This window comes from Podarcis tiliguerta (assembly GCF_965153285.1).
Source record: "Podarcis tiliguerta genome assembly, chromosome: 5".
Taxonomy (NCBI): Eukaryota; Metazoa; Chordata; class Lepidosauria; order Squamata; family Lacertidae; genus Podarcis; species Podarcis tiliguerta.
In genome coordinates, this window is record NC_139538.1 from 35,066,305 (window position 1) to 35,085,038 (window position 18,734).

General features: G+C 39.3%; 1 protein-coding gene and 1 long non-coding RNA gene across 11 annotated transcripts in view; one reads left to right on the forward strand and one right to left on the reverse strand.

Annotated features, from left to right (window-relative positions):
• Window positions 1-18,734, forward strand: part of FARP2 (FERM, ARH/RhoGEF and pleckstrin domain protein 2) — a 79,981-nt gene that overhangs the window by 53,953 nt on the left and 7,294 nt on the right. For all 10 annotated transcript variants that reach the window (XR_014511962.1, XR_014511963.1, XR_014511964.1 and 7 more), the window contains exons 14-23: window positions 7,850-8,013; window positions 9,983-10,072; window positions 10,391-10,524; window positions 10,916-10,997; window positions 11,426-11,663; window positions 13,603-13,733; window positions 15,553-15,621; window positions 17,154-17,243; window positions 17,833-17,915; window positions 18,430-18,548. Coding sequence is in view for 5 of the 10 variants with exons in the window: in XM_083443090.1 (XP_083299216.1) it covers window positions 7,850-8,013; window positions 9,983-10,072; window positions 10,391-10,524; window positions 10,916-10,997; window positions 11,426-11,663; window positions 13,603-13,733; window positions 15,553-15,621; window positions 17,154-17,243; window positions 17,833-17,915; window positions 18,430-18,548 (1,200 nt within the window). In the remaining 5 variants the exon portion in view is untranslated. The remainder of the gene's footprint in view (window positions 1-7,849; window positions 8,014-9,982; window positions 10,073-10,390; window positions 10,525-10,915; window positions 10,998-11,425; window positions 11,664-13,602; window positions 13,734-15,552; window positions 15,622-17,153; window positions 17,244-17,832; window positions 17,916-18,429; window positions 18,549-18,734) is intronic.
• LOC310678791 lies at window positions 1,247-4,557 on the reverse strand. Its single transcript, XR_014511972.1, has 2 exons — window positions 3,914-4,557; window positions 1,247-3,871 (listed from the first exon to the last, which is right to left on the reverse strand). It is a non-coding gene; the product is annotated as an uncharacterized lncRNA (long non-coding RNA).

Consider the following 18,734-nt stretch of genomic DNA (forward strand, 5'->3'; position numbering starts at 1 on the left):
TGATTGCAGACCTCACGGAAGACCTTGGGCTTTGTCTGTAGAAAGATTTCCCTTTTTATTATACTCCATGGGGAGATCTCTTGCACTTTCTTAGTTCTCATAGTGTACAGTGGTGCCTCGCAAGACGAAATTAATTCGTTCTGCGAGTTTTTTCGTCTTGTGAATTTTTTCATCTTGCGAAGCACCACTGTGCATTGACGGTTTCCCATAGGAATGCATTGACGGTTTTAAGAAAAAGGCACAAGACGTTTTCGTCTTGCGAAGCAAGCCCATAGCGAAATTCGTCTTGCGAAGCAACTCAAAAAACGAAAAACTCTTTCCTCTTGCGAGGCATTCGTCTTGCGAGGCATTCGTCTTGCGAGGTACCACTGTATTCTACTTTATTCTGAGAAACTTGTCATAGTTCAAGTCTGTTTTGTTCAGTATTAAACCATCTATGCTACAGAAGATGAACATTTTTGTTCACCCTAGTCATATCTTGTGATATTGTTAATTTTGCTAGTTTTATTATTATTTTTACTGTTCTGTTCATTTCCCACTTCTCTTAGTACAAACCTAGTTGTTGGTAGAAAAACTTGCCTAGAATTCCAGTTTTTAAAATAAATGTGCATGTGTGTTGCAGATTATAGTTAAGTAGCAGCTGATTGCCTCGAGGTCAACAGGCAGGTGGGGAGCAAATTCACAAAGTGAATGTTCCTCTGACATTAAGATACATTAGGGGAAATCAAAAATCTGTACATAATAGGTAGCTTTTTTCATAGTTGCAGAAACATCCATGCAAGTGAGTTTGCTCCATTGTACACTGATAAAGTATTTGACTGCACTTTATGGTACATGGGTATGTAGTATTAAATACTTCAGATTTTAATCAGATATACTCAAAGCATTCTTTACTGATATTATTATAGGTTTATAATCATTCTTCATTTAAACATATTTATTTTGACCCAATTAAAAATAAAGGATGAGTTGATTGATGGAATACGGTTGAATGCTGTAGCTTGACAAACATATACAGTTAAGCTTTGGCAGAACTGTCCACACATAATTTATAATGTTGTATCAGTTGTAGAATTAAGTATATAATTTGCTATTAAAGCAATTTCTTTTTCTAATAATTATTTACCACTTGACTTGAGTAGTGACATGCTTATTTTGCAATCTGGTTCACTTTTAAATTCAGTTTACTAACCTTAAAAGATTAATGAAATTCCTATCAGATATATTCTTATGGATGGTATGTGTGTTAAGCCTTTAGAAGAGCATTAATTAAAAACCTGTTGGTAATTCATTCCCATTATTGTCATTTTGCCGAGTCTTAAGCTTTCAGGTATTACATGCAATAGTTAGGCTTTCATTGCAAATGTCTCAGTACTGATTCTCACAATGGTCGCTTATCTTTAATATTCAACTCCCCACCCAATTAATGCAGTATATATACTTGTATGCACATGCAGAATAAATTAATATTGTGAGTTTTTTGCAGCTCTTCACGCTTAACTTCAGCTCCAGCTAAATATTTTACTCCTTGTTTGTGAAATTTTAGGGGGTTCATCCACTTAATGAAGAATTTGATTTTCAATGGTTCATCAGTACTTAAAATCGGTATGAGTGAGATCATAAGAAACCGTTTGGCATATTTAGGGCAAGTCATAGCTTTAGTATGTGGAGCACATAAAAATACAGACTCTCTGTATTGGCAACTGACTGCAAAGGTTCAGAACATCCTGGACATACATATAGTAAAGCTTTATGCTTCAAATGATTTGTGCCTTAGTATGATCCGTTTCTTAGTACAATTGATACATATTCAGGAAAAAATACATTTATTGGACTGGAAATTCTTTCTACAATTTTTGATCATGATCATTTTTATACTCCAGGTGTTTGTTTTATACTTTTTGTTTTCTGTTGAAATTATTGATGATATATCTACAAATTTGTACTAATTTGAAATTGTTTATGCAATAAAATGAGGAAGTCTTTGATATGAATGATAAATTTGCTTTTACCTTTCATTAACGGTTTTGTTTTTAAAAAAGGCTTACTATTTTATTTTGTAAGGCTGACTTACTTTAGAAGTGTAGTAGCTCTTTATAATGCAACGATTTATTCTGGAATACAAAAGCGAATTTATCTTGAACCATTTTTACTCTGTTCTTTCTTTAAAAGAAGCTGGCCATGATCATAAGTTGTTGTTTTAGTCTTACATATTCTATGAAAATCTATAGTATAAATTATATACACAAACACAAGTAAAAATCTACTTAGCTTGTTTCAGGCAGATTAGTCCGTGAAGCTCACCAACATTTAATTTACGGGATAGGCCACAAAATATCTAAGTAGCCTATGCAGATTAAGGAGTTCTACATATCCAAATATTTTATGGTCTCTCTTGTTTAAAGCTGCTCTTTCATTATCCATACTTGATTAGCATTTTTGTTTGAAAATATTGCTTTAATTTGCACAGTGAACTACATACAGCTGGACCCCTTACGTACAAGAAACCACCTGGGATTTGGGATCAAAAATCCTCAAAACTTGCTATAAAAAAGTATTTCTTCAACAATTTTGACATTTTCATATCTTTCTCATTTCTTTGTTTTACAACGCAGGCTGTAACACTTTAGTAATATTCTACAGACAGAAAGTTCCTACAACACACATTCAAGTGCCCTGTGTCCCGCTATTTAGTACTTGATATTCAAGCACTGTTGGCATTCGGTTGTGAGCTCTCAACATTCCCAGTTGGCTGAAATTTTGACACCAGTATTAACATTTCCCTCTTTCCTAGCAATATTGATATCTTCAAATAACCAGTCAATTTTTCCTCTGTGCTGGTGTCACTGAGGGCAATTACAATATTTCATAATATGGGTAATGCCTACTTGTAGGGGTTGGGGCACCTGCTTTCCTCCAGAAATTTTTGGAGTTAGAGCTCCCATCATGGTTAGTGACCAAGGTTGATGGAAATTTTATTCCAACAACATCTGGAGGGCCACAAGTTCCCCACCACTGGCTATTCGGAGGCACTGGCCCTCAGTTTGAATTAGCATTGTTTTCCATCAGTGATTCCCAGGTCAAATATAGCTACCAGTTTTGTAGTTGAAGAGGATCATTTTTCTGACAGTTCAAATTTAAGTAAAATGCATCCTGATGTTGGAAACAGCATATTGACACAGTGGTAAAACTTCTTATTTAAATAGTGCTTACTATGCTACCTGGAAATATGATACCTCAGAAGGTTAATCCTTAGCAGTAAAGCTGATGCACTGGATGCAACTGTACTGTAATGACAATCGTATTATCAAGGGCCCTTTTTATTTTCAGACACAGAATGTAAAAGAGGTTCATCATATTTTGGAAAAGGAAATACACCCTCCTTCTCATTATAATATTAAGTTCCATTTTAAAATGCTATTTGGGAGTGTTAATAACCTCTTTGAGAGTATCTGTGTGTGCTTTTGGTATCGTGCTATGGAACCATGCAGAGAATTGTGGTGTGTAAATATGAATGCACAGAACCAGTTCTTTAACTACCATTGCAGGTAAGTAAAATATGTATCTTGGAACACATGGCATGGGTAAAAATGCTATTTCAGTTTACTAGTGTGCAAACACTTCATGAGCATATACTTCTTAGGGGTGAGAGCAGAAGATGTTACAATTCCTCTTTTTTCTTTTTTGCTAAAGACAGCAAGATCTGGGGGTTTCCTTACTTGGTATCTGTGTGGCAGTTGCAGATATGCTTTTTACTTTTGTCTCTGTGCAACCATGAATTCCTTCTTTTGTACTTGTCTATACCTGTAGCAGTCATAGAAAAGGAAGACATGAGGCAAAGAATGAATTGCTTTTCTTTAAAGGCCTCAGCCTCTTATAGGAAGGGGCTACGGCATCAAGGTTTATTTACAGCTTGAAGTAGTAAATTCTGTTCTTACAATAGGGTCATGGAGAGGAGAAATAATGGCAATGAGTCTTTTTCAATGGGGTATTCGGTTTTAGAAGGGTTATAGAATCCTATTTTGATTACTCATGTCAAAAGGTTGAACAGCTTGTAGAAAATAGATTTCTGTTCAAAATAGTGCAAGAAACATGTCCTAAAAATCAGACTCTTCAGATATTCAGGAGTCATTTTTTCATATCTGCAATTTTTGGTGTTTTTTTAATGGTATTAAACCGTGTGTGGGATTGGAATGCTAGCCTGTTGTATTTTTTGAGAAGCTGTCACATTTCTTTTTGAAAGAAGATATTGTATATATACAATAGACAGCTACCCAACCCTCAGTTTTCAGAGGCAAGTAGACTGGGTGCATCATTTATGGAGCCATAGTGTAAGCACATTGGGGACTTGCTCGGTTTTCAGAAGTCGTTTTGAATAAATCACAAATCTACTTTTGCTAAGTTGTGCACTCTTTGAAGGCTCTAGCCTTCATTCATTCACATAAGTAGGATCCGGTCTGAAACTATTGTGAAATCTTATCCATAGTGTCTGCTGCCATTTTATTGCATGCATACTAATATCAGCTAAGTGTATAGCGCCTTTTTAAAAACAAAGCCTAGAATCATAGAATCATAGAGTTGGAAGAGACCACAAGGGTCATCGAGTCCAACCCCCTGGCTTACTGTAACTTGTAATGTGTTTATACAACTTGTCAGTGCATCGTGTCCAACAGAAAAGCTGATGGCTACAAACCTTTTGTAGAAGTCATACTTTTAATATACATAAATAAGAGTTTGAGGAGTTTAACATCTGATTGCTGTAGAATGAGGGGTGGGGTGGAAGCACAAATTGATTTTTATGCATTATTGTGACCTGTACTAATATATGTATTAATAAATGTAGAATATAAGTTGTCTGTGGTACTACTGAAACTCACCTGCTTTCAAGAAAATCAGTTTACTTAGCAGTAGTTTGACTTCTAATTTTTCAAATTAGGAAATGCTTGTTGGATGTAGATTTTCAAAAGACACGACACTTGAGGACACCCCCCCTTTAACTGCTGTTAAATTGAAGGTGTTGTGCATTGCATTAGCTTCTCTACAGCTTTAGTCCCACTTCTGTGACATGATTTGCATTCATCTAAAATTAAACAAACCTGCAGCTGAAAAACTACATAAAACTACTGCTTCGAAGTGCAGACCTCTCTGGAAACACAGAAGTTGGATTCAGTGGCAAAGGAAGTGCAGTTTTACACATGGTCAGACAGGCTCATCTACAGACACACACAAAAGGCACCACTAATTATAAGGCAAAATACTTGCTTCTAAAGTTCCTTCTGTGCTTTTCATATCCACAACTTTCACTCGCACTCTAAACACACATTTTCCCTCTTTGTGAAATGATACTATCAAAAGTAGATGCGGCATCCCTTCTAAATAACCAGTCAGTTGTCAGGCAGGCTCCAAAATTGTCTGTTGACTCCCATGTATAATGGGAGGCCTTTTAATAGTCACTGACTGTAAAAATCATGCTGATTTGCATTGTTTCAAAACCACTCCCATCTTTAATCTCACTCCACCCCACTCCCATGATTCTCTTCAATTCTTTTGCTTCCTGCAGAAGATGAGAGGTGGGGCAAAAGCAATTCATCTTTAGAAAAGAAAAGAAAAAAGAAAAGAAAAGCTGTAGCAGTATTCCTTTATCGTATACCTGTTAAAATGCAATGCTGCTAATGGGCAATGTGAGACACTAGCAGAGCTTTCTTCACTTAGTGTGTTTTAAGGAAAGATTTCACCCCCACTGTTGTTTCTACAATTGTGGTCATAATGTACTGGATGCCATCTGCTCACAATCTCATACACACAATGAAAAGGATATTTGCCTTGAAACTGAGCAGCATTTTCAAATAGAGTTTTTTTAAGAGAGAGAGAGAGAGAAAGAAAACATTAAAGGAGCGGTTTCTGTTGGAAAGGAAATGAAATACTAAAGACTCTGGGGGAAATCCAAGCTGCTTCTTGCTTGTATTTGACTTGTACGTTCAAGCAGATTTCCCGTAAACTGCTTTCCCAGCAAGGAACAAATGCCAACAAATACGCTGGATCTTACAGATACGATACTAAAAATCAGGAGGAGGAGCAGGGGACTGCATGAGCTGATACAATACACAGTAGACTGGCCAAAGAATGTTAATAGTTAACTTCCCTGATATTCTGAATCTCTTCCAGGTGACCTAAGTGTAACACTGTTTAGCTTCCTGAGTTAACCAGTGGGAATGCATGCACTTAAACTTCCTCTCCTTTTTGTAATGCCTCCCCTTTCTTTTGGCATTCATTACTTTTAAAAGGCTTTGCTTCCTGAGTCAAACGAGAGAGCAGTCGGTTCCTTTCAGTAGTGTAGCACTGTAGCAGAAGCCTTGCAGCTGGCTGGCCTCCAATTTCTTAACCCCGCTTCAAATAAGTGTTGAAAAGTATTACGTGCCTGTTCATTACTGGGCCTTAATATCACTTTGAGTGGATACTTTGGGGCAGTTCAGTGGAACTTTTTTTTTGCTGTTTACAGTGGAATCAAGAATAAATGTTGGCCGGAGCACAAAGCTTCATGCTGTCTTTCTGAGGCTGTACAGAATGGAATTTGGAGTGGGAGTGGCAGACATATCTGGGGCAGCACTTACTGGTGTCAGCGTAGGAGCCTTCTCTGGCATTACCCTGTCCAAAACAGCTTTAGCATTGGAATAATAATGACAATATATATTAATTATAACATGGAAAATGTCAGCCATAATTCAAATGCAAGAAACTTTGAGAATGCATAAGTGGAGAAGCTGTTTTGCTTTGAAAGTGAGGGACAGTGGGATGAACAGCCTAATTTTGAGGTTTTGTGCTCTAGGTAGCAAATCGCAATGCTAGGGCTCCAGAATGCTTAACATTGCAATTTGGATCTGTGCCATTTAGTTCCCATTTCATGCAAAGCTCCTGTGCTGGACTAGATGGGCCTTCAGCCTGATCCAGCCTGATATTCTTACATGATACTGATCATAGAATTTGCTTGCATTAAAACTCAGAGACCTCTCTAGAGAACAGTATTTTGTGAAATAGCTTGCTCTAAAGAAAAGCTACAAGAAATGGAAAATTTACTCTAGCTTGGTAATGTTCACAATGCTAAAACATTGTTTTGATAAGCTTCTTTTTCATTCCTTGCTACATAACAATTACGTTGTGCCGCGGCTGTCCGGACACACCCTCAAACATTACTTGACAAATGAAATAACTTATCTCCACCCAGTTAGTGATGCAACATGGTTTAAAGACTGTAGAGGAAGCTGTATTTAGTATGGGTAGCTATTTAAAAGCTGCTATGTGGTTACAAAGTCAGGAAGGGCATGCAATCTGCATTCTCCCTATTTCTAGTTTCATATTTCCTATCCGTACATACACAGTTTCTGAAATCAAATGTATGCTGAACTCTGAAAACATGGAGCTTTCCCATTTTTGTTCTCCTGCTTTCCATTCCCTGTTTTTCAGGGCCATTGTGTCTCTTGTGCTCTATTTGCAGAAAGTAGTAAGAACTCGTAACTCTCCACGAGGAATATGTTGAAGCAGTATATTGTGGTCTTGATCTGTTTAGCCATAGCAGAGGAAGTGGGATTGTTGTTGTTGTAGGTTGCTTTTGTTCAAAAGTCTAAATTCTTAGCTAATTCCAGTTTGACCTCCAAGAAATTGTACCTAACATTTTCAAAGACTGCTTTAAAATATTTGTGGGCTCATTAAAAAAAAAATTAAGCAAACCAGGGGAGACAACTACTTGCAAGTGTTATGTCGATTTGGTGATGTGCCTGGTGGTATTTTGTTGAAGCAAAACCAATTTTTAACCTCTTTCTCCTCCCCACTTCCTTCCTAATGTGATACTTAGGTCCTCAGCTGTCTTCCTTTGTAATGAAGAGTCCAATGACTCTGAACCCCTCGTTTCATGTGAATATGAACACACCTGGCCAGGGCTCATCTCCCCTTTTGAGTCCTGTCCTGAGCGATGTTGGTGGTGCCAGGATAGAAGAAGAGGATGAGGCAAGGCGTAAGGTAAGGCAAGGACAAGGAGGGTGATTTGTGTTTGTTTGTTTGTTTGTTTGTTTGTTTGTTTGTTTGTTTCATGAGCCTCTGCTTCAGTTTCTGATTTCTTTGTTGGGGCTTATTCACATTTACCTTTCCTCTACTCTTTCCACACACAGTCCATGGTTTAAACCTCTGTGTCCAAGTTGCCCCCCTCCCCCCCTTTTTTTTTTTGCTCCGGAGCTTTCCCGGCAGAAACCCACTCTTTAAATTTCAATCAGAGGAAACATCAATCCACAGAAAACTTTGAAGAGCGGGTTTTCACAGGGAAAGCTTGGGGCAAAACAAAACAAAATAAACCACTTGGACACAGAGCGTTAAAGTGCAGACCTCTGCATAGAAAGAGCATGGCAAAAGTTAAGCGTACATAAGCCCTTAGATATTAGCAATGTGCAAATCTGCCAGTGCTATACTATCGTACTGTCTTGTGTACTATTAAACTTCCCACACAATGGTTTTTCTTGACTTATGTTAAAATAAATACACGACACTTTGCTACTATAAAACTGCTAGAAGGAACAATCCTTTGTTCCAGCTGTTTCAAAGTGAGATACGAACTAAATGCTTCTCTTTACCTCAAGAGCACCATTTTTGTCCTTTCTGTTTGTGGGGAATAGTACTGTAAAACATTAGAGACAGTTATAGAAAGTACATTAATTCCAACTCTCTGAATGCTTTTCTGCAGTCTAATCCACTATTTCTTGTCAAAAACAGATCCTTCTCTTTAACACATTTTTCAGGTGGGAATGAGCTGGTTTTGTTGTTTAGCAAGCTCAGTTCAACCCATAGACAATTTATCTTATTTAACAACCGTATTGATTACTGCTGGTGAATCATGCTGGTAAATCAATTTTGGTAAACGTGAAATTAACTAGAACGAAAGGCAAAACCCTTATTTTGCATGTCTAAGCAGGAGGGAAATCAACCATACAATTAGGAGTTCTATCTTCCCACTGCAAAAATCATGAATTTTTTGCACCTTTGTATCTTCCACTTAGAAGAATTTGGGAAAGTTTGGGGTTGGGCATTTTTGCGTTTGGAGTATGTTCCATAATCTTAATCTAGGACTTTTTCTGTTGAAAATAATACAGTAAACCTCAAGGTTGTGGTTTGGTGCCTTATCTGAGGTTAGATGAGGTATATTAAAAAGCAAATTTGTGGCTTCCTGTACCCATGTTTCTGTTTCCATCAGGCTCCATGTGACAAAGAGGTTGAAGCTTTTCAATGCAGTGTGTCTCTGTCCAGACACATACAGCCTAGAGGATCAGTGCTGTTGTTGTTGCATGACCCAAATAGAGGGGTGGGAGAAAATGTTTTTTGCATCAGCACCGTATCTGCAGTCCACTCTCCTGCTCATATAGCAGAGGAAAGGGAATATTTCATGCCAGTACCAAATAGATTTGATGTCAGTATGGGACGAGGACAGGAGTTCCTGGCGTGCTCTGGTCCATGGGGTCACGAAGAGTCGGATACGACTGAACGACTAAACAACAACAACAACAACATGGGACAGTGCTGTTGAGAATGCCAGTTACCATCAATGTCAGGAATGTGCATGACTAGTTGAATCCAATCTGTGAATTAGGGCCACTGCTGGTTAGTTCTTACCGTATCTGCTTGGTCACAGGTAACAGTGTGTTTCAAGCAACTAACTCTAGATCAGGATCAAGGTGTGGCTTAACGAAACTCATATTCACCTCTCAGGTTCAGGATTCCCACTGCCTCATCTGAAGAATACATTTGGTATATTTGATTCAAATATTTCCTTTAAAAGCCACACACTTCAAAACCATTTAGAGCAGGAGGCTTTGGTTTTGGCTCTCCTTTTATATTGGCACATCTGGATGGTCAAAGGAGTCTTATTATATAGCTCAACCAAGGTTTCTTAATAAGAAACATTTTCTGTTTCATTTATTTGGGATTTGCTTTTATCTTTCAGAGGTACCCAGCAGACAAAGCCTATTTCATTGCAAAAGAAATTCTTGCTACTGAACGAACTTATTTAAAAGACTTGGAAGTCCTAACTGTAGTAAGTGATTTAAACCCACTTTTCCCTAAAAAGAGTTGTTTTAATAGTTGTATGTGTGAATTGTAAATTGTGTGTTATTGCAGTCCCTTAGCCTCAGGGTAAAATTGGTTATAAACTGGAATTTCCCAGATGGAATATTTGCAAAACGTCTCTTGTGCATCTTGTTTAGAGTATGTGTCTGCTGCCAAAGGACTTGTTTGATATTGTTGAAATTTGTTTGCATGTTGTTGTTTTTCTGGGTTCTTTGATACTTTTTACATTGCTGATACCAAGAACAGGAAGCCAAACATCTGCTTCATATTTATCTCTCCTCTGCAGTGGTTCCGCAGTGCAGTTGTCAAGGAAAATGCCATGCCTGAAGGTCTCATGACCTTGCTGTTCTCAAACATAGACCCCATCTATGAATTTCACAGAGGTTTTCTGAAAGAGCTTGAACAGCGGCTAGCACTATGGTAAGTGTTAACATCATTGTGAAGGCAAACATTTGAATCTGGTCAAAAAGAGTAGAAATATGGTTTCTTTGTTTTAAATTTTCAGGTCTGGCATGCCTATTTTTGCAAAATACATATAAACTTCAGAGAGGTTTAGTTGATAGCATACAGTGTTAACCCTTTTCTTCCATTTTAAAAATGATTATTTGATTATTGAGACTCCAATTTGAGCTACCAATTGAAACAGGAAACATGGTTAGTTTGCTGAGAAATGAATGGAAATAGTTTTGGAACTCTTTTATAGTTATTGTTAGTATGCTTTAGTTTCTAGAAAACAGTTCCTACTGGAAAATAATTGTAAGATTCAATTTCCCAAGAGCAGTAGCACAATCTTCTCACACTCTCATTGCAGGGAGGGACGTTCCAACGCTCCCACGAAAGGAGATTATCAACGGATTGGTGATGTCTTGCTGAAAAATATGCATATGCTAAAGGTAGGGAAATAGCTCCCAAGAATCTGTGTGTTCCTTCATGTTCAGTGGGCTGATTAATATATAACATTAAATCATTGTTTAGCAATGTGTACTCAAGGAAGGAGCCCAGGCGAAATTCTTGCATGCGCCTTCTAGCCTGCTGCTCCTGCATGACTGGACTGAGGTCTTCAGCAGTGTTGACTTCCATTTGCATAGAATCCTGATTTGTTACCTATGAGCCAGATATTGTGGTTTAAAACAAATTCCAGTCTGTTTCAAAACAAGCTGCTTTCAAATTCTGGGTCATGAAAGTGTCTTGTTTGGGTAACAGAGTTTGCTTTAAACCACAAGATTTGGTTTGTGTGCAATGACAGCCCATGATTATGTGAAACTGAAAGTAAATGCTGCCAGAGCCTGTACTCATGACTGCATCTTTTGTGATCCTACAGGAATATACCACCTACCTGAAGAAACATGATGAAGTCCTGTCAGAGTTAGAGAAAGCAACTAAGCGCATAAAGAAACTGGAAATGGTTTATAAGGAGTTTGAACTCCAGAAGGTTTGTTACTTGCCACTCAACACTTTCCTGCTGAAACCCATCCAGAGGTTAATGCACTATAAGCTGATCCTGGGGAGACTTTGCAAACACTACGTGCCAGATCATCGAGACTACACCGACTGCAGGAGTGAGTGAAAGATCAGACAAATATCTGCAATGCCAATAGTCAACACATTCTGTATTCTCATTTTATGTTGCTGATTGACAGAAATTCAGTTGTCTTGGTAGAAACGGTACAGTCGTAGCTTGTATCCTGAATGCTTTGCGAGTTGAATGTTTTGGCTCCCAAATGCCACATACAGTGGTACCTTGGGTTGCATACGCTTCAGGTTGCATACGCTTCAGGTTACAGACTCCGCTAACCCAGAAATAGTGCTTCAGGTTAAGAACTTTGCTTCAGGATGAGAACAGAAATCACGCGGCAGCAGCGGGAGGCCCCATTAGCTAAAGTGGTACCTCAGGTTAAGAACAGTTTCAGGTTAAGAACGGACCTCCAGAACGCATTAAGTTCTTAACCTGAGGTACCACTGTATTGGGACCAAACACTTTCCTTTTGAAGTTAAATGACTTAATTTTGTTTGTGTGTGTGTTTAATAAATATCTTGTCCTACATCCCCAAGGACCTGGGTTGGCAAATGTCATGGTGATGCCCAGTGATTGACTGGTGGGCATCCCTACCCACCTGTTGGGGTGGGGGGACTACCTATTATTTTGTTCTGCTTTCTGTGAACAGTGTGACACTGAGCCAAGAACTGAGTCACACCATCATCTTACTTGCACTTAGTCATGTGAACTGTCTCCATTGGAAAATACTGAGTCATGTTAATGCCGTGGAAAGTGTTATCTTTGACTATTGCAGTAGTTAAGTTGTGAACATAAAAGTATAAACTCATCCTTATTGGCTTTGCATCATACATCTCCATTTAAAATACAAGTAAGAAGAGTATCTGCCATAGTTCTTATAGGTGGGGCTGTGTGCATTCTACAGATATAATATACAGGGCAAATTGGATATCATGGATAAGTGTGACAATTGACCAGCTTATTACTGTCAAACATAAATATAACATTCACACGTGTGAATGACACATATTCTGCCTCCTAGGAATTATTGTGAAATTTAGTACTGTAGCAATTAAGAATAATGGAACAGTCTCAGCCTTAACCTTTGAAGAGTTGTTCTAGGGAAAGTTGTAAGCAAAGAAATCTGCACAAAAAGCCCAGTACATGAGTAAAACTGCCCACCATGAGAATCTCTGTAAATAATAATAATAATAATAATAATAATAATAATAATAATAAATTAAAGACAGCTGATAAATGTGGGTTACAGTCTCAGAAGCCAAAATAGAGTTATTACACATATTTCTGTTACTGTCCCTGGGCTTATATACTGTGCTTGCTTCCAAAATCTCTGTCTTCCATTCCTTACTTTTCCACCATATTCTGCAAAATATATTACTGCATTTTGAACACCTATTTCTTGGATGTAAGGTATAATAATTATGAAAGTACAACCTTGTTTGATTTTGCAGAGTTTATTTTGAGCACAAAATTAGGTAAAATGGAGTCTAAGTGGCTTTTTATGGTTCTCACTGGGGAAGAATGTAAGTGGAGCCCTGCAAGATCAGATCAGAGGCCTAATCTAGTCTAGCCGTCTTTCCCACAATGACCCACCTATATAGAGCCCATGAGAGGAATTGAGTGCAGTAGAACTTTCCCTCTCTTGTTCCTCAGAAACTGGCATTCAGCAGCATACAGCCTCTGATACTGCAGGAAATACTGCCATTGTGACTAGTAGCTGTTGATACCATAGCATTGCAAGGTTTGGGTAGGTCCAATTAAAATGGCATAGTCGTGTATGTTTAGGCTAGTCTGTCCACTTATCAATCATTTGGAGATTTCTGTGATTGCGTCTTCTCTTAAATAAGTACATGTAACGTTCCATTTTTCCTTTTGTAAAAGCAATGTTCATACACTGCTTCAGTTTGGCCTGTACTTTTGTCCATGCTTCTCCAATTGGTTGGTTTGGAGTAGACCTTTTCTTTTGTAATTCCCTTCTGCAGGTGCACTGAAAGAAATCACAGAAATTACATCACAGCTTCAGAACAGTCTCATCCGTTTGGAGAATTTCCAGAAGCTAACAGAGTTACAGCACGACCTGCTTGGCATTGATAACCTTGTAGCAGCTGGCAGAGTAGGTAGTTCTTTCCATATTTTAAGACCTGTGTACTTCAATTGTTTCTTCTTGCTTTCTTCCTTTATGGGATGATGGCTTTAGAAGTTTTACTGGTTTATTTCAGAACTAGGGAAATCCAGTATGTTATTTCCAAAAATATCTCTCAATATTGAAACTCTCATAAATAACCATTCAAAAATTGTATATGCATGTACTTACCAAGATGTTTTTAAGGTTGGCAAAACAATGTGAGAAAAGACTCTTTGAACGGCCTTCATTTAAGGAATCGTAGGCATTGTTTCAGTTTTCCCAGTCCTTCAATTATTGCTGATCCACAGAGGTAACAGGGACCAGCACAAGTATGATGCATGCATGGGTGTGCAGGCTGTCTTCATGTATTCATTCATCATGGACAAATCCTAGGGAAAATAGTACTTGCCTCTTAGACATTTTGAGGACTCTTAGTTGTGTACCACAGCACGATAAAGAGCTTTGGAAACTGGACAAACATCCTCCCACTTACGCATGTTCTACTCACGTGCAACTGCATATATGTGCAGTGCCAGAAAATAGATAAATAGACTCATATAAATGAATATAAATAAATATAAATAGACTCAGATGGCGGGAGTCAGCTGGAGAGTCATTGACGCTTGTAAGGAAATCCTCCCCAGAGCCCAAAGAGGACATCAGATAGCACAGAGGAAACCCTGGGGAGACCAGAGGCACAGCAGGGCTTTGTGTAGGCTGCTCAGCCTCTCCGCCAAATGGCTGATACCTGGGGTAGCGCAGCAGCAGCCACGTTCCAGTTCATCCTCCTACCTCCTGCCAGCCCCAGAGCTTAAACTCACGTTGAAGAGAGAATTGTATGGAGAGAGAGTGCGAGTGAGTGTTGTAGAATTGGGGTGGAGTTAAATTTAGAGGCTTTTTAGAAGGTACTCTCCACTTTATGCAATTTCACTTATGCACACAGGGGCCCGGAACATAACCCCTGCATAAGTTGGGGGATGCTTACATTTTATAAATGGAAGAGGTGGTCACATAATTTGTGGTGAGCCTGGTCATTCTTTAATAGAACACTAACTGAGTGGCCAAGTTGTGACAGCCTAGCTGTTTTAAATAAGTTTGCTCTGGTGGCCTAGATGCCTTTTGTAGCTTAGTGGCACACTTCCAGCAGAGAACTGGAAGTGGTGCTGCTGGTGATGAGGGAAATAATCAGAGCAGAGGTGACTAACCCACAGCCCAGATCTGGCCAGCCAGTCCGTGGGAAGTGGCCAGATTTATATCCTGGTATGGCCAGGAGGCAAGGCAAGTCTGTCTGCTGCAATTTTAGTGCTAAGCACTATCACATCAAGAATAAAAATAAAGCCTTTGCCTTCTCATTGTTCTTTAAGAGTAAATGGCAGCATTACCATGCATGCATACATGCACACCCACACACTCACCTCTCTCTCTCTCTCTCTCTCTCTCTCTCTCACACACACACACTGAAGTGGGGAGAAACGCTGTGTTTTTCTTTGCACAAACCAATCTACACAAAGTAACAGGCAGCCTGAGTGTGTGCGTGATCTTATGTGTGAGAGAGGGGGAAGAGTATGATGTGTGCCTGTATGTCTGGCATTGTGCTTACTGTATGTGTCGTGAGTGGGGTCTGTATGTTTAGTACATGTATGTACATTGGCCATGTCCACTACTGGCATGTAGGCCTCGGAGAGGTGGGCGATTGTGAGAGAGTCCTCTGGCCGAAAACAGTTAGCCCCAACCCTGAAGTAGAGAGTGCTGCATTTCACAGAAGAACCATCAAATGTACTAAAGTTTTGTATATTTCCCCCCACAGGAATTTATCCGGGAAGGCTGCTTATACAAGCTTACCAAAAAGGGTTTACAGCAAAGGATGTTCTTTCTGGTGAGCTGATGCTTTTGATCAAGATTTCAGCTTGTAATGAGGTTTCTGGAGCCCGTTCCCCTGTAGTAGTTTGATTGGGATTGGTCAAGACTTAAGTTTCCTGTACATATTCTGAGGAGTACGGCCTTGTTATTTGAGCCTCGGTTGTTTCACAGCCAAAATATAAAGAAGCCTTTGTATACAGCGTGGAACGTTTCAGGAAATGTGAGGCAGCTGCATAGGTGGGTCCCCAAACCCTGACTTTATCCAAGCTCAGATTCTTTGCCTCCTCATGGGGCTGGATCCTCAAGAGATAGATAGCAGAATGGCCCTTAATCAGTAACTGCTTCTCATGATGGAACAGTTGCAGATTCTCCTTCCTTGGAGATTTTAAAGCAGAGGTTGGATGGCCATCTGTCACGGGTGCTTTAGCTAAGATTCCTGCATTGCAGGGGGTTGGACTAGATGACTGAGGGTCCCTTGCAACTCCAAGATTCTTTGAGTCTATGATGGCTGTGTACTTCATCCACTATTGAAAGCAGAATGCCTCTGAATGCCAGTTGTTGGGTAACACAAGTGGGGGAGCGTTACTGTGCTCATCTACTGCATATGGGCTCATCATGGACATCTGGTCGGCCTTAAGAACAGTTTGCTGGACGAGATGCATCTTTGATCGATCCAGCAGGGTGGTTCTCATATTCTCAGTTTGCCGTATGGGCAGCTAATTTGTATGTGCTCTTGTTCCTCATCAGATTTTGATGTTGTCAGGATCCGTTCCTTAAAGGGGCTCCCAAAAGGAAAGAAAGTGGCTTCTGTTAGTTGGGCAGTCTCTTTGCTTGATCCTAATTATGCACAGAAAAACTACAGGGTTTTCCCCCTTGGTGTCGAAGTACTCTTTGTAATCATGTATGAACTGAAAACCGGTTGGTAATAATTTGTGCCCTATAATTACAATGAGAAACTGTAAGCATAGTGTAATGCAGATATCTTTAAAAGTTGAATACTTTTATAGAGAAATATAACAGGCAGTGATAGTTGGTTTTGTTACTGTTATGCTTTATTGTGAACCGCTTGCAGCACAATTTAAAGAGAAAACTTACATTGGTTTGCAAATAAAGCTACGAAGGGGTTTGTCCGATGGTTGTATGTGTGGAGGGCAAGTTGCCAACAAATTTTTCTATTTTTCTCTGCCCTCTCTGTGGCCTCTGCAAAGGTTTGGGGAGCCCTCTGAACAGTGTGAGCTGTATTGTTTGGGGCTGCAATAAGAGGGATAAATTGTGCATGGTTCGTCTGCCTGATTTCAGGCAGTTTCAAATTCCTACTGCAGCCCCAAACAACACAGTCTCACTGTTCCAGAGGAACCCCCAATTCAATGGAGAGGATTTTCAGAGGAGCTCAGGGGCTCCAAAGCAGAAGAAGAGAAAAAGAAAATAGTTGCTAGAGCTGCTTTCTACTTATGCACTCTTTGGGTGTAACCCAAGGATTGTGACAAAAGAGAGAATTGCCTTTTTTCCTAGTACCTAAATGATTTTGTAAACTTTTCCATGCCTCAGTTTTCAGATATGTTGCTCTACACCAGCAAAGGAGTCACGGGTACCAATCAATTCAAAATTCACGGTCATCTCCCTCTGCATGGGATGCTGGTGAGTGATACATCACACAGCAATCAAACATCAAAATAATAAAATGTGTTTCATGTTAACCTGGGCTTCCTCTTTATACTGAACTTTTAAGGGACTCTTGCGAAATGCGCAATTCTGGTTACTGTAGTTTTTCTCCAGTCATTAGTAGACACAGATTTCTGTGTTAGATTTAAGTAGTCAAAAGAACAAGCACTGCCAGTTTTTTTGGCATTGGAGTAGCTGGGAAGACAAGACAACTCTTGATTGTGCTTTTGCTATTTTCAAGGCTAGCTGGATGTGCTAATTGGTGTTGCTTCCACACCAAAATGCTACATTCCCTCCCACTCCTTAATGGAACTTTTTTTTATGTGTCTGTGTTTGATTTTCAGCTGATAGTCCTGGATCCTCCGGTGAGTAATAAGCCAGTGACTACTATGCTTAGCAGCTTGCTGAAATGACAGTGCGATTGTAGCTGATAGTTTTCCCATTAGAAACAAAATAGAAACGAAATACTTTTAATGTAGCTAGTTGCTGTTGTCAGACCATTTCTTTTAGTGTAGATGTGTGTGCTGTTGCTCACTGAGTGATGAAGAAATTTCCTTTATTGTAGGTGGAAGAGAGCGAAAACGAATGGTCTGTCCCTCATTGCTTTACCATTTATTCAGCTCAAAAAACCATAGTAGTGGCAGCAAGGTAAGCATTTTCTCAGTGCTCAGTTGTGAAAAGGTAGGAGTGTCAAAGCACTGGTAAAATAGACGTCTTTCAGTGTGTGTATATGCCACTATACCCCAGGCTACGCAATGTGGGAGACCACACTCTCCCTGAGTCATTATGCAGCCATCTGTTGAGGCAAAACCTGATTTCCCCATGGAGTAGTGCTCCAAGCTTACATTAAAGTGCAATAGTATGTTGCTTCATTTCATCTTTATGAGACTTCAGATTTCAGGAGGAATAGAAAAAGATCCCGAACTGTGTTGTGGTTTTATCAAACCTGAATTTGTGTGGAATTTAAAATTGTTGAGGCAAGCTTCTGCAGTTGCCAGAATGGTAACATTGACTGCAAATTTTGTTATTTCAGTGGGAATTTATGGAAACATGAAATTGCTCTAAGTATGGGGCAAGCAGTGCTTTTCTTGAACCATAAATCACAAACGGCAGCTGAGCTCTGAAAACGTGCTTAGCCATCATTCCTGTCTCTATTTTTCAGCACTCGTCTGGAAATGGGGAAGTGGATGGAAGATCTAAATATGGCAATTGAAATGGCCAAGAAATTCACTGAGAAATCAGAGATGTTTCTAGAAAACTCAGTGTGCAATCGTTCTAACAGTGAGTAGCTTTCGTGCCACTTGTGATTAGTGATTCTTGGTTAGCTGTGTGCTCTTCAGGCTTCTGAGATGGAAAATGAATTACGCAGCCTTCAGTCTTTTTCACTAAGTAACATTCCATACCCTCTCTGATGCTCCAGATATTTCAGGCTTGGCAAATAAGAACTTCCAGCTGTTAAAGCAATAA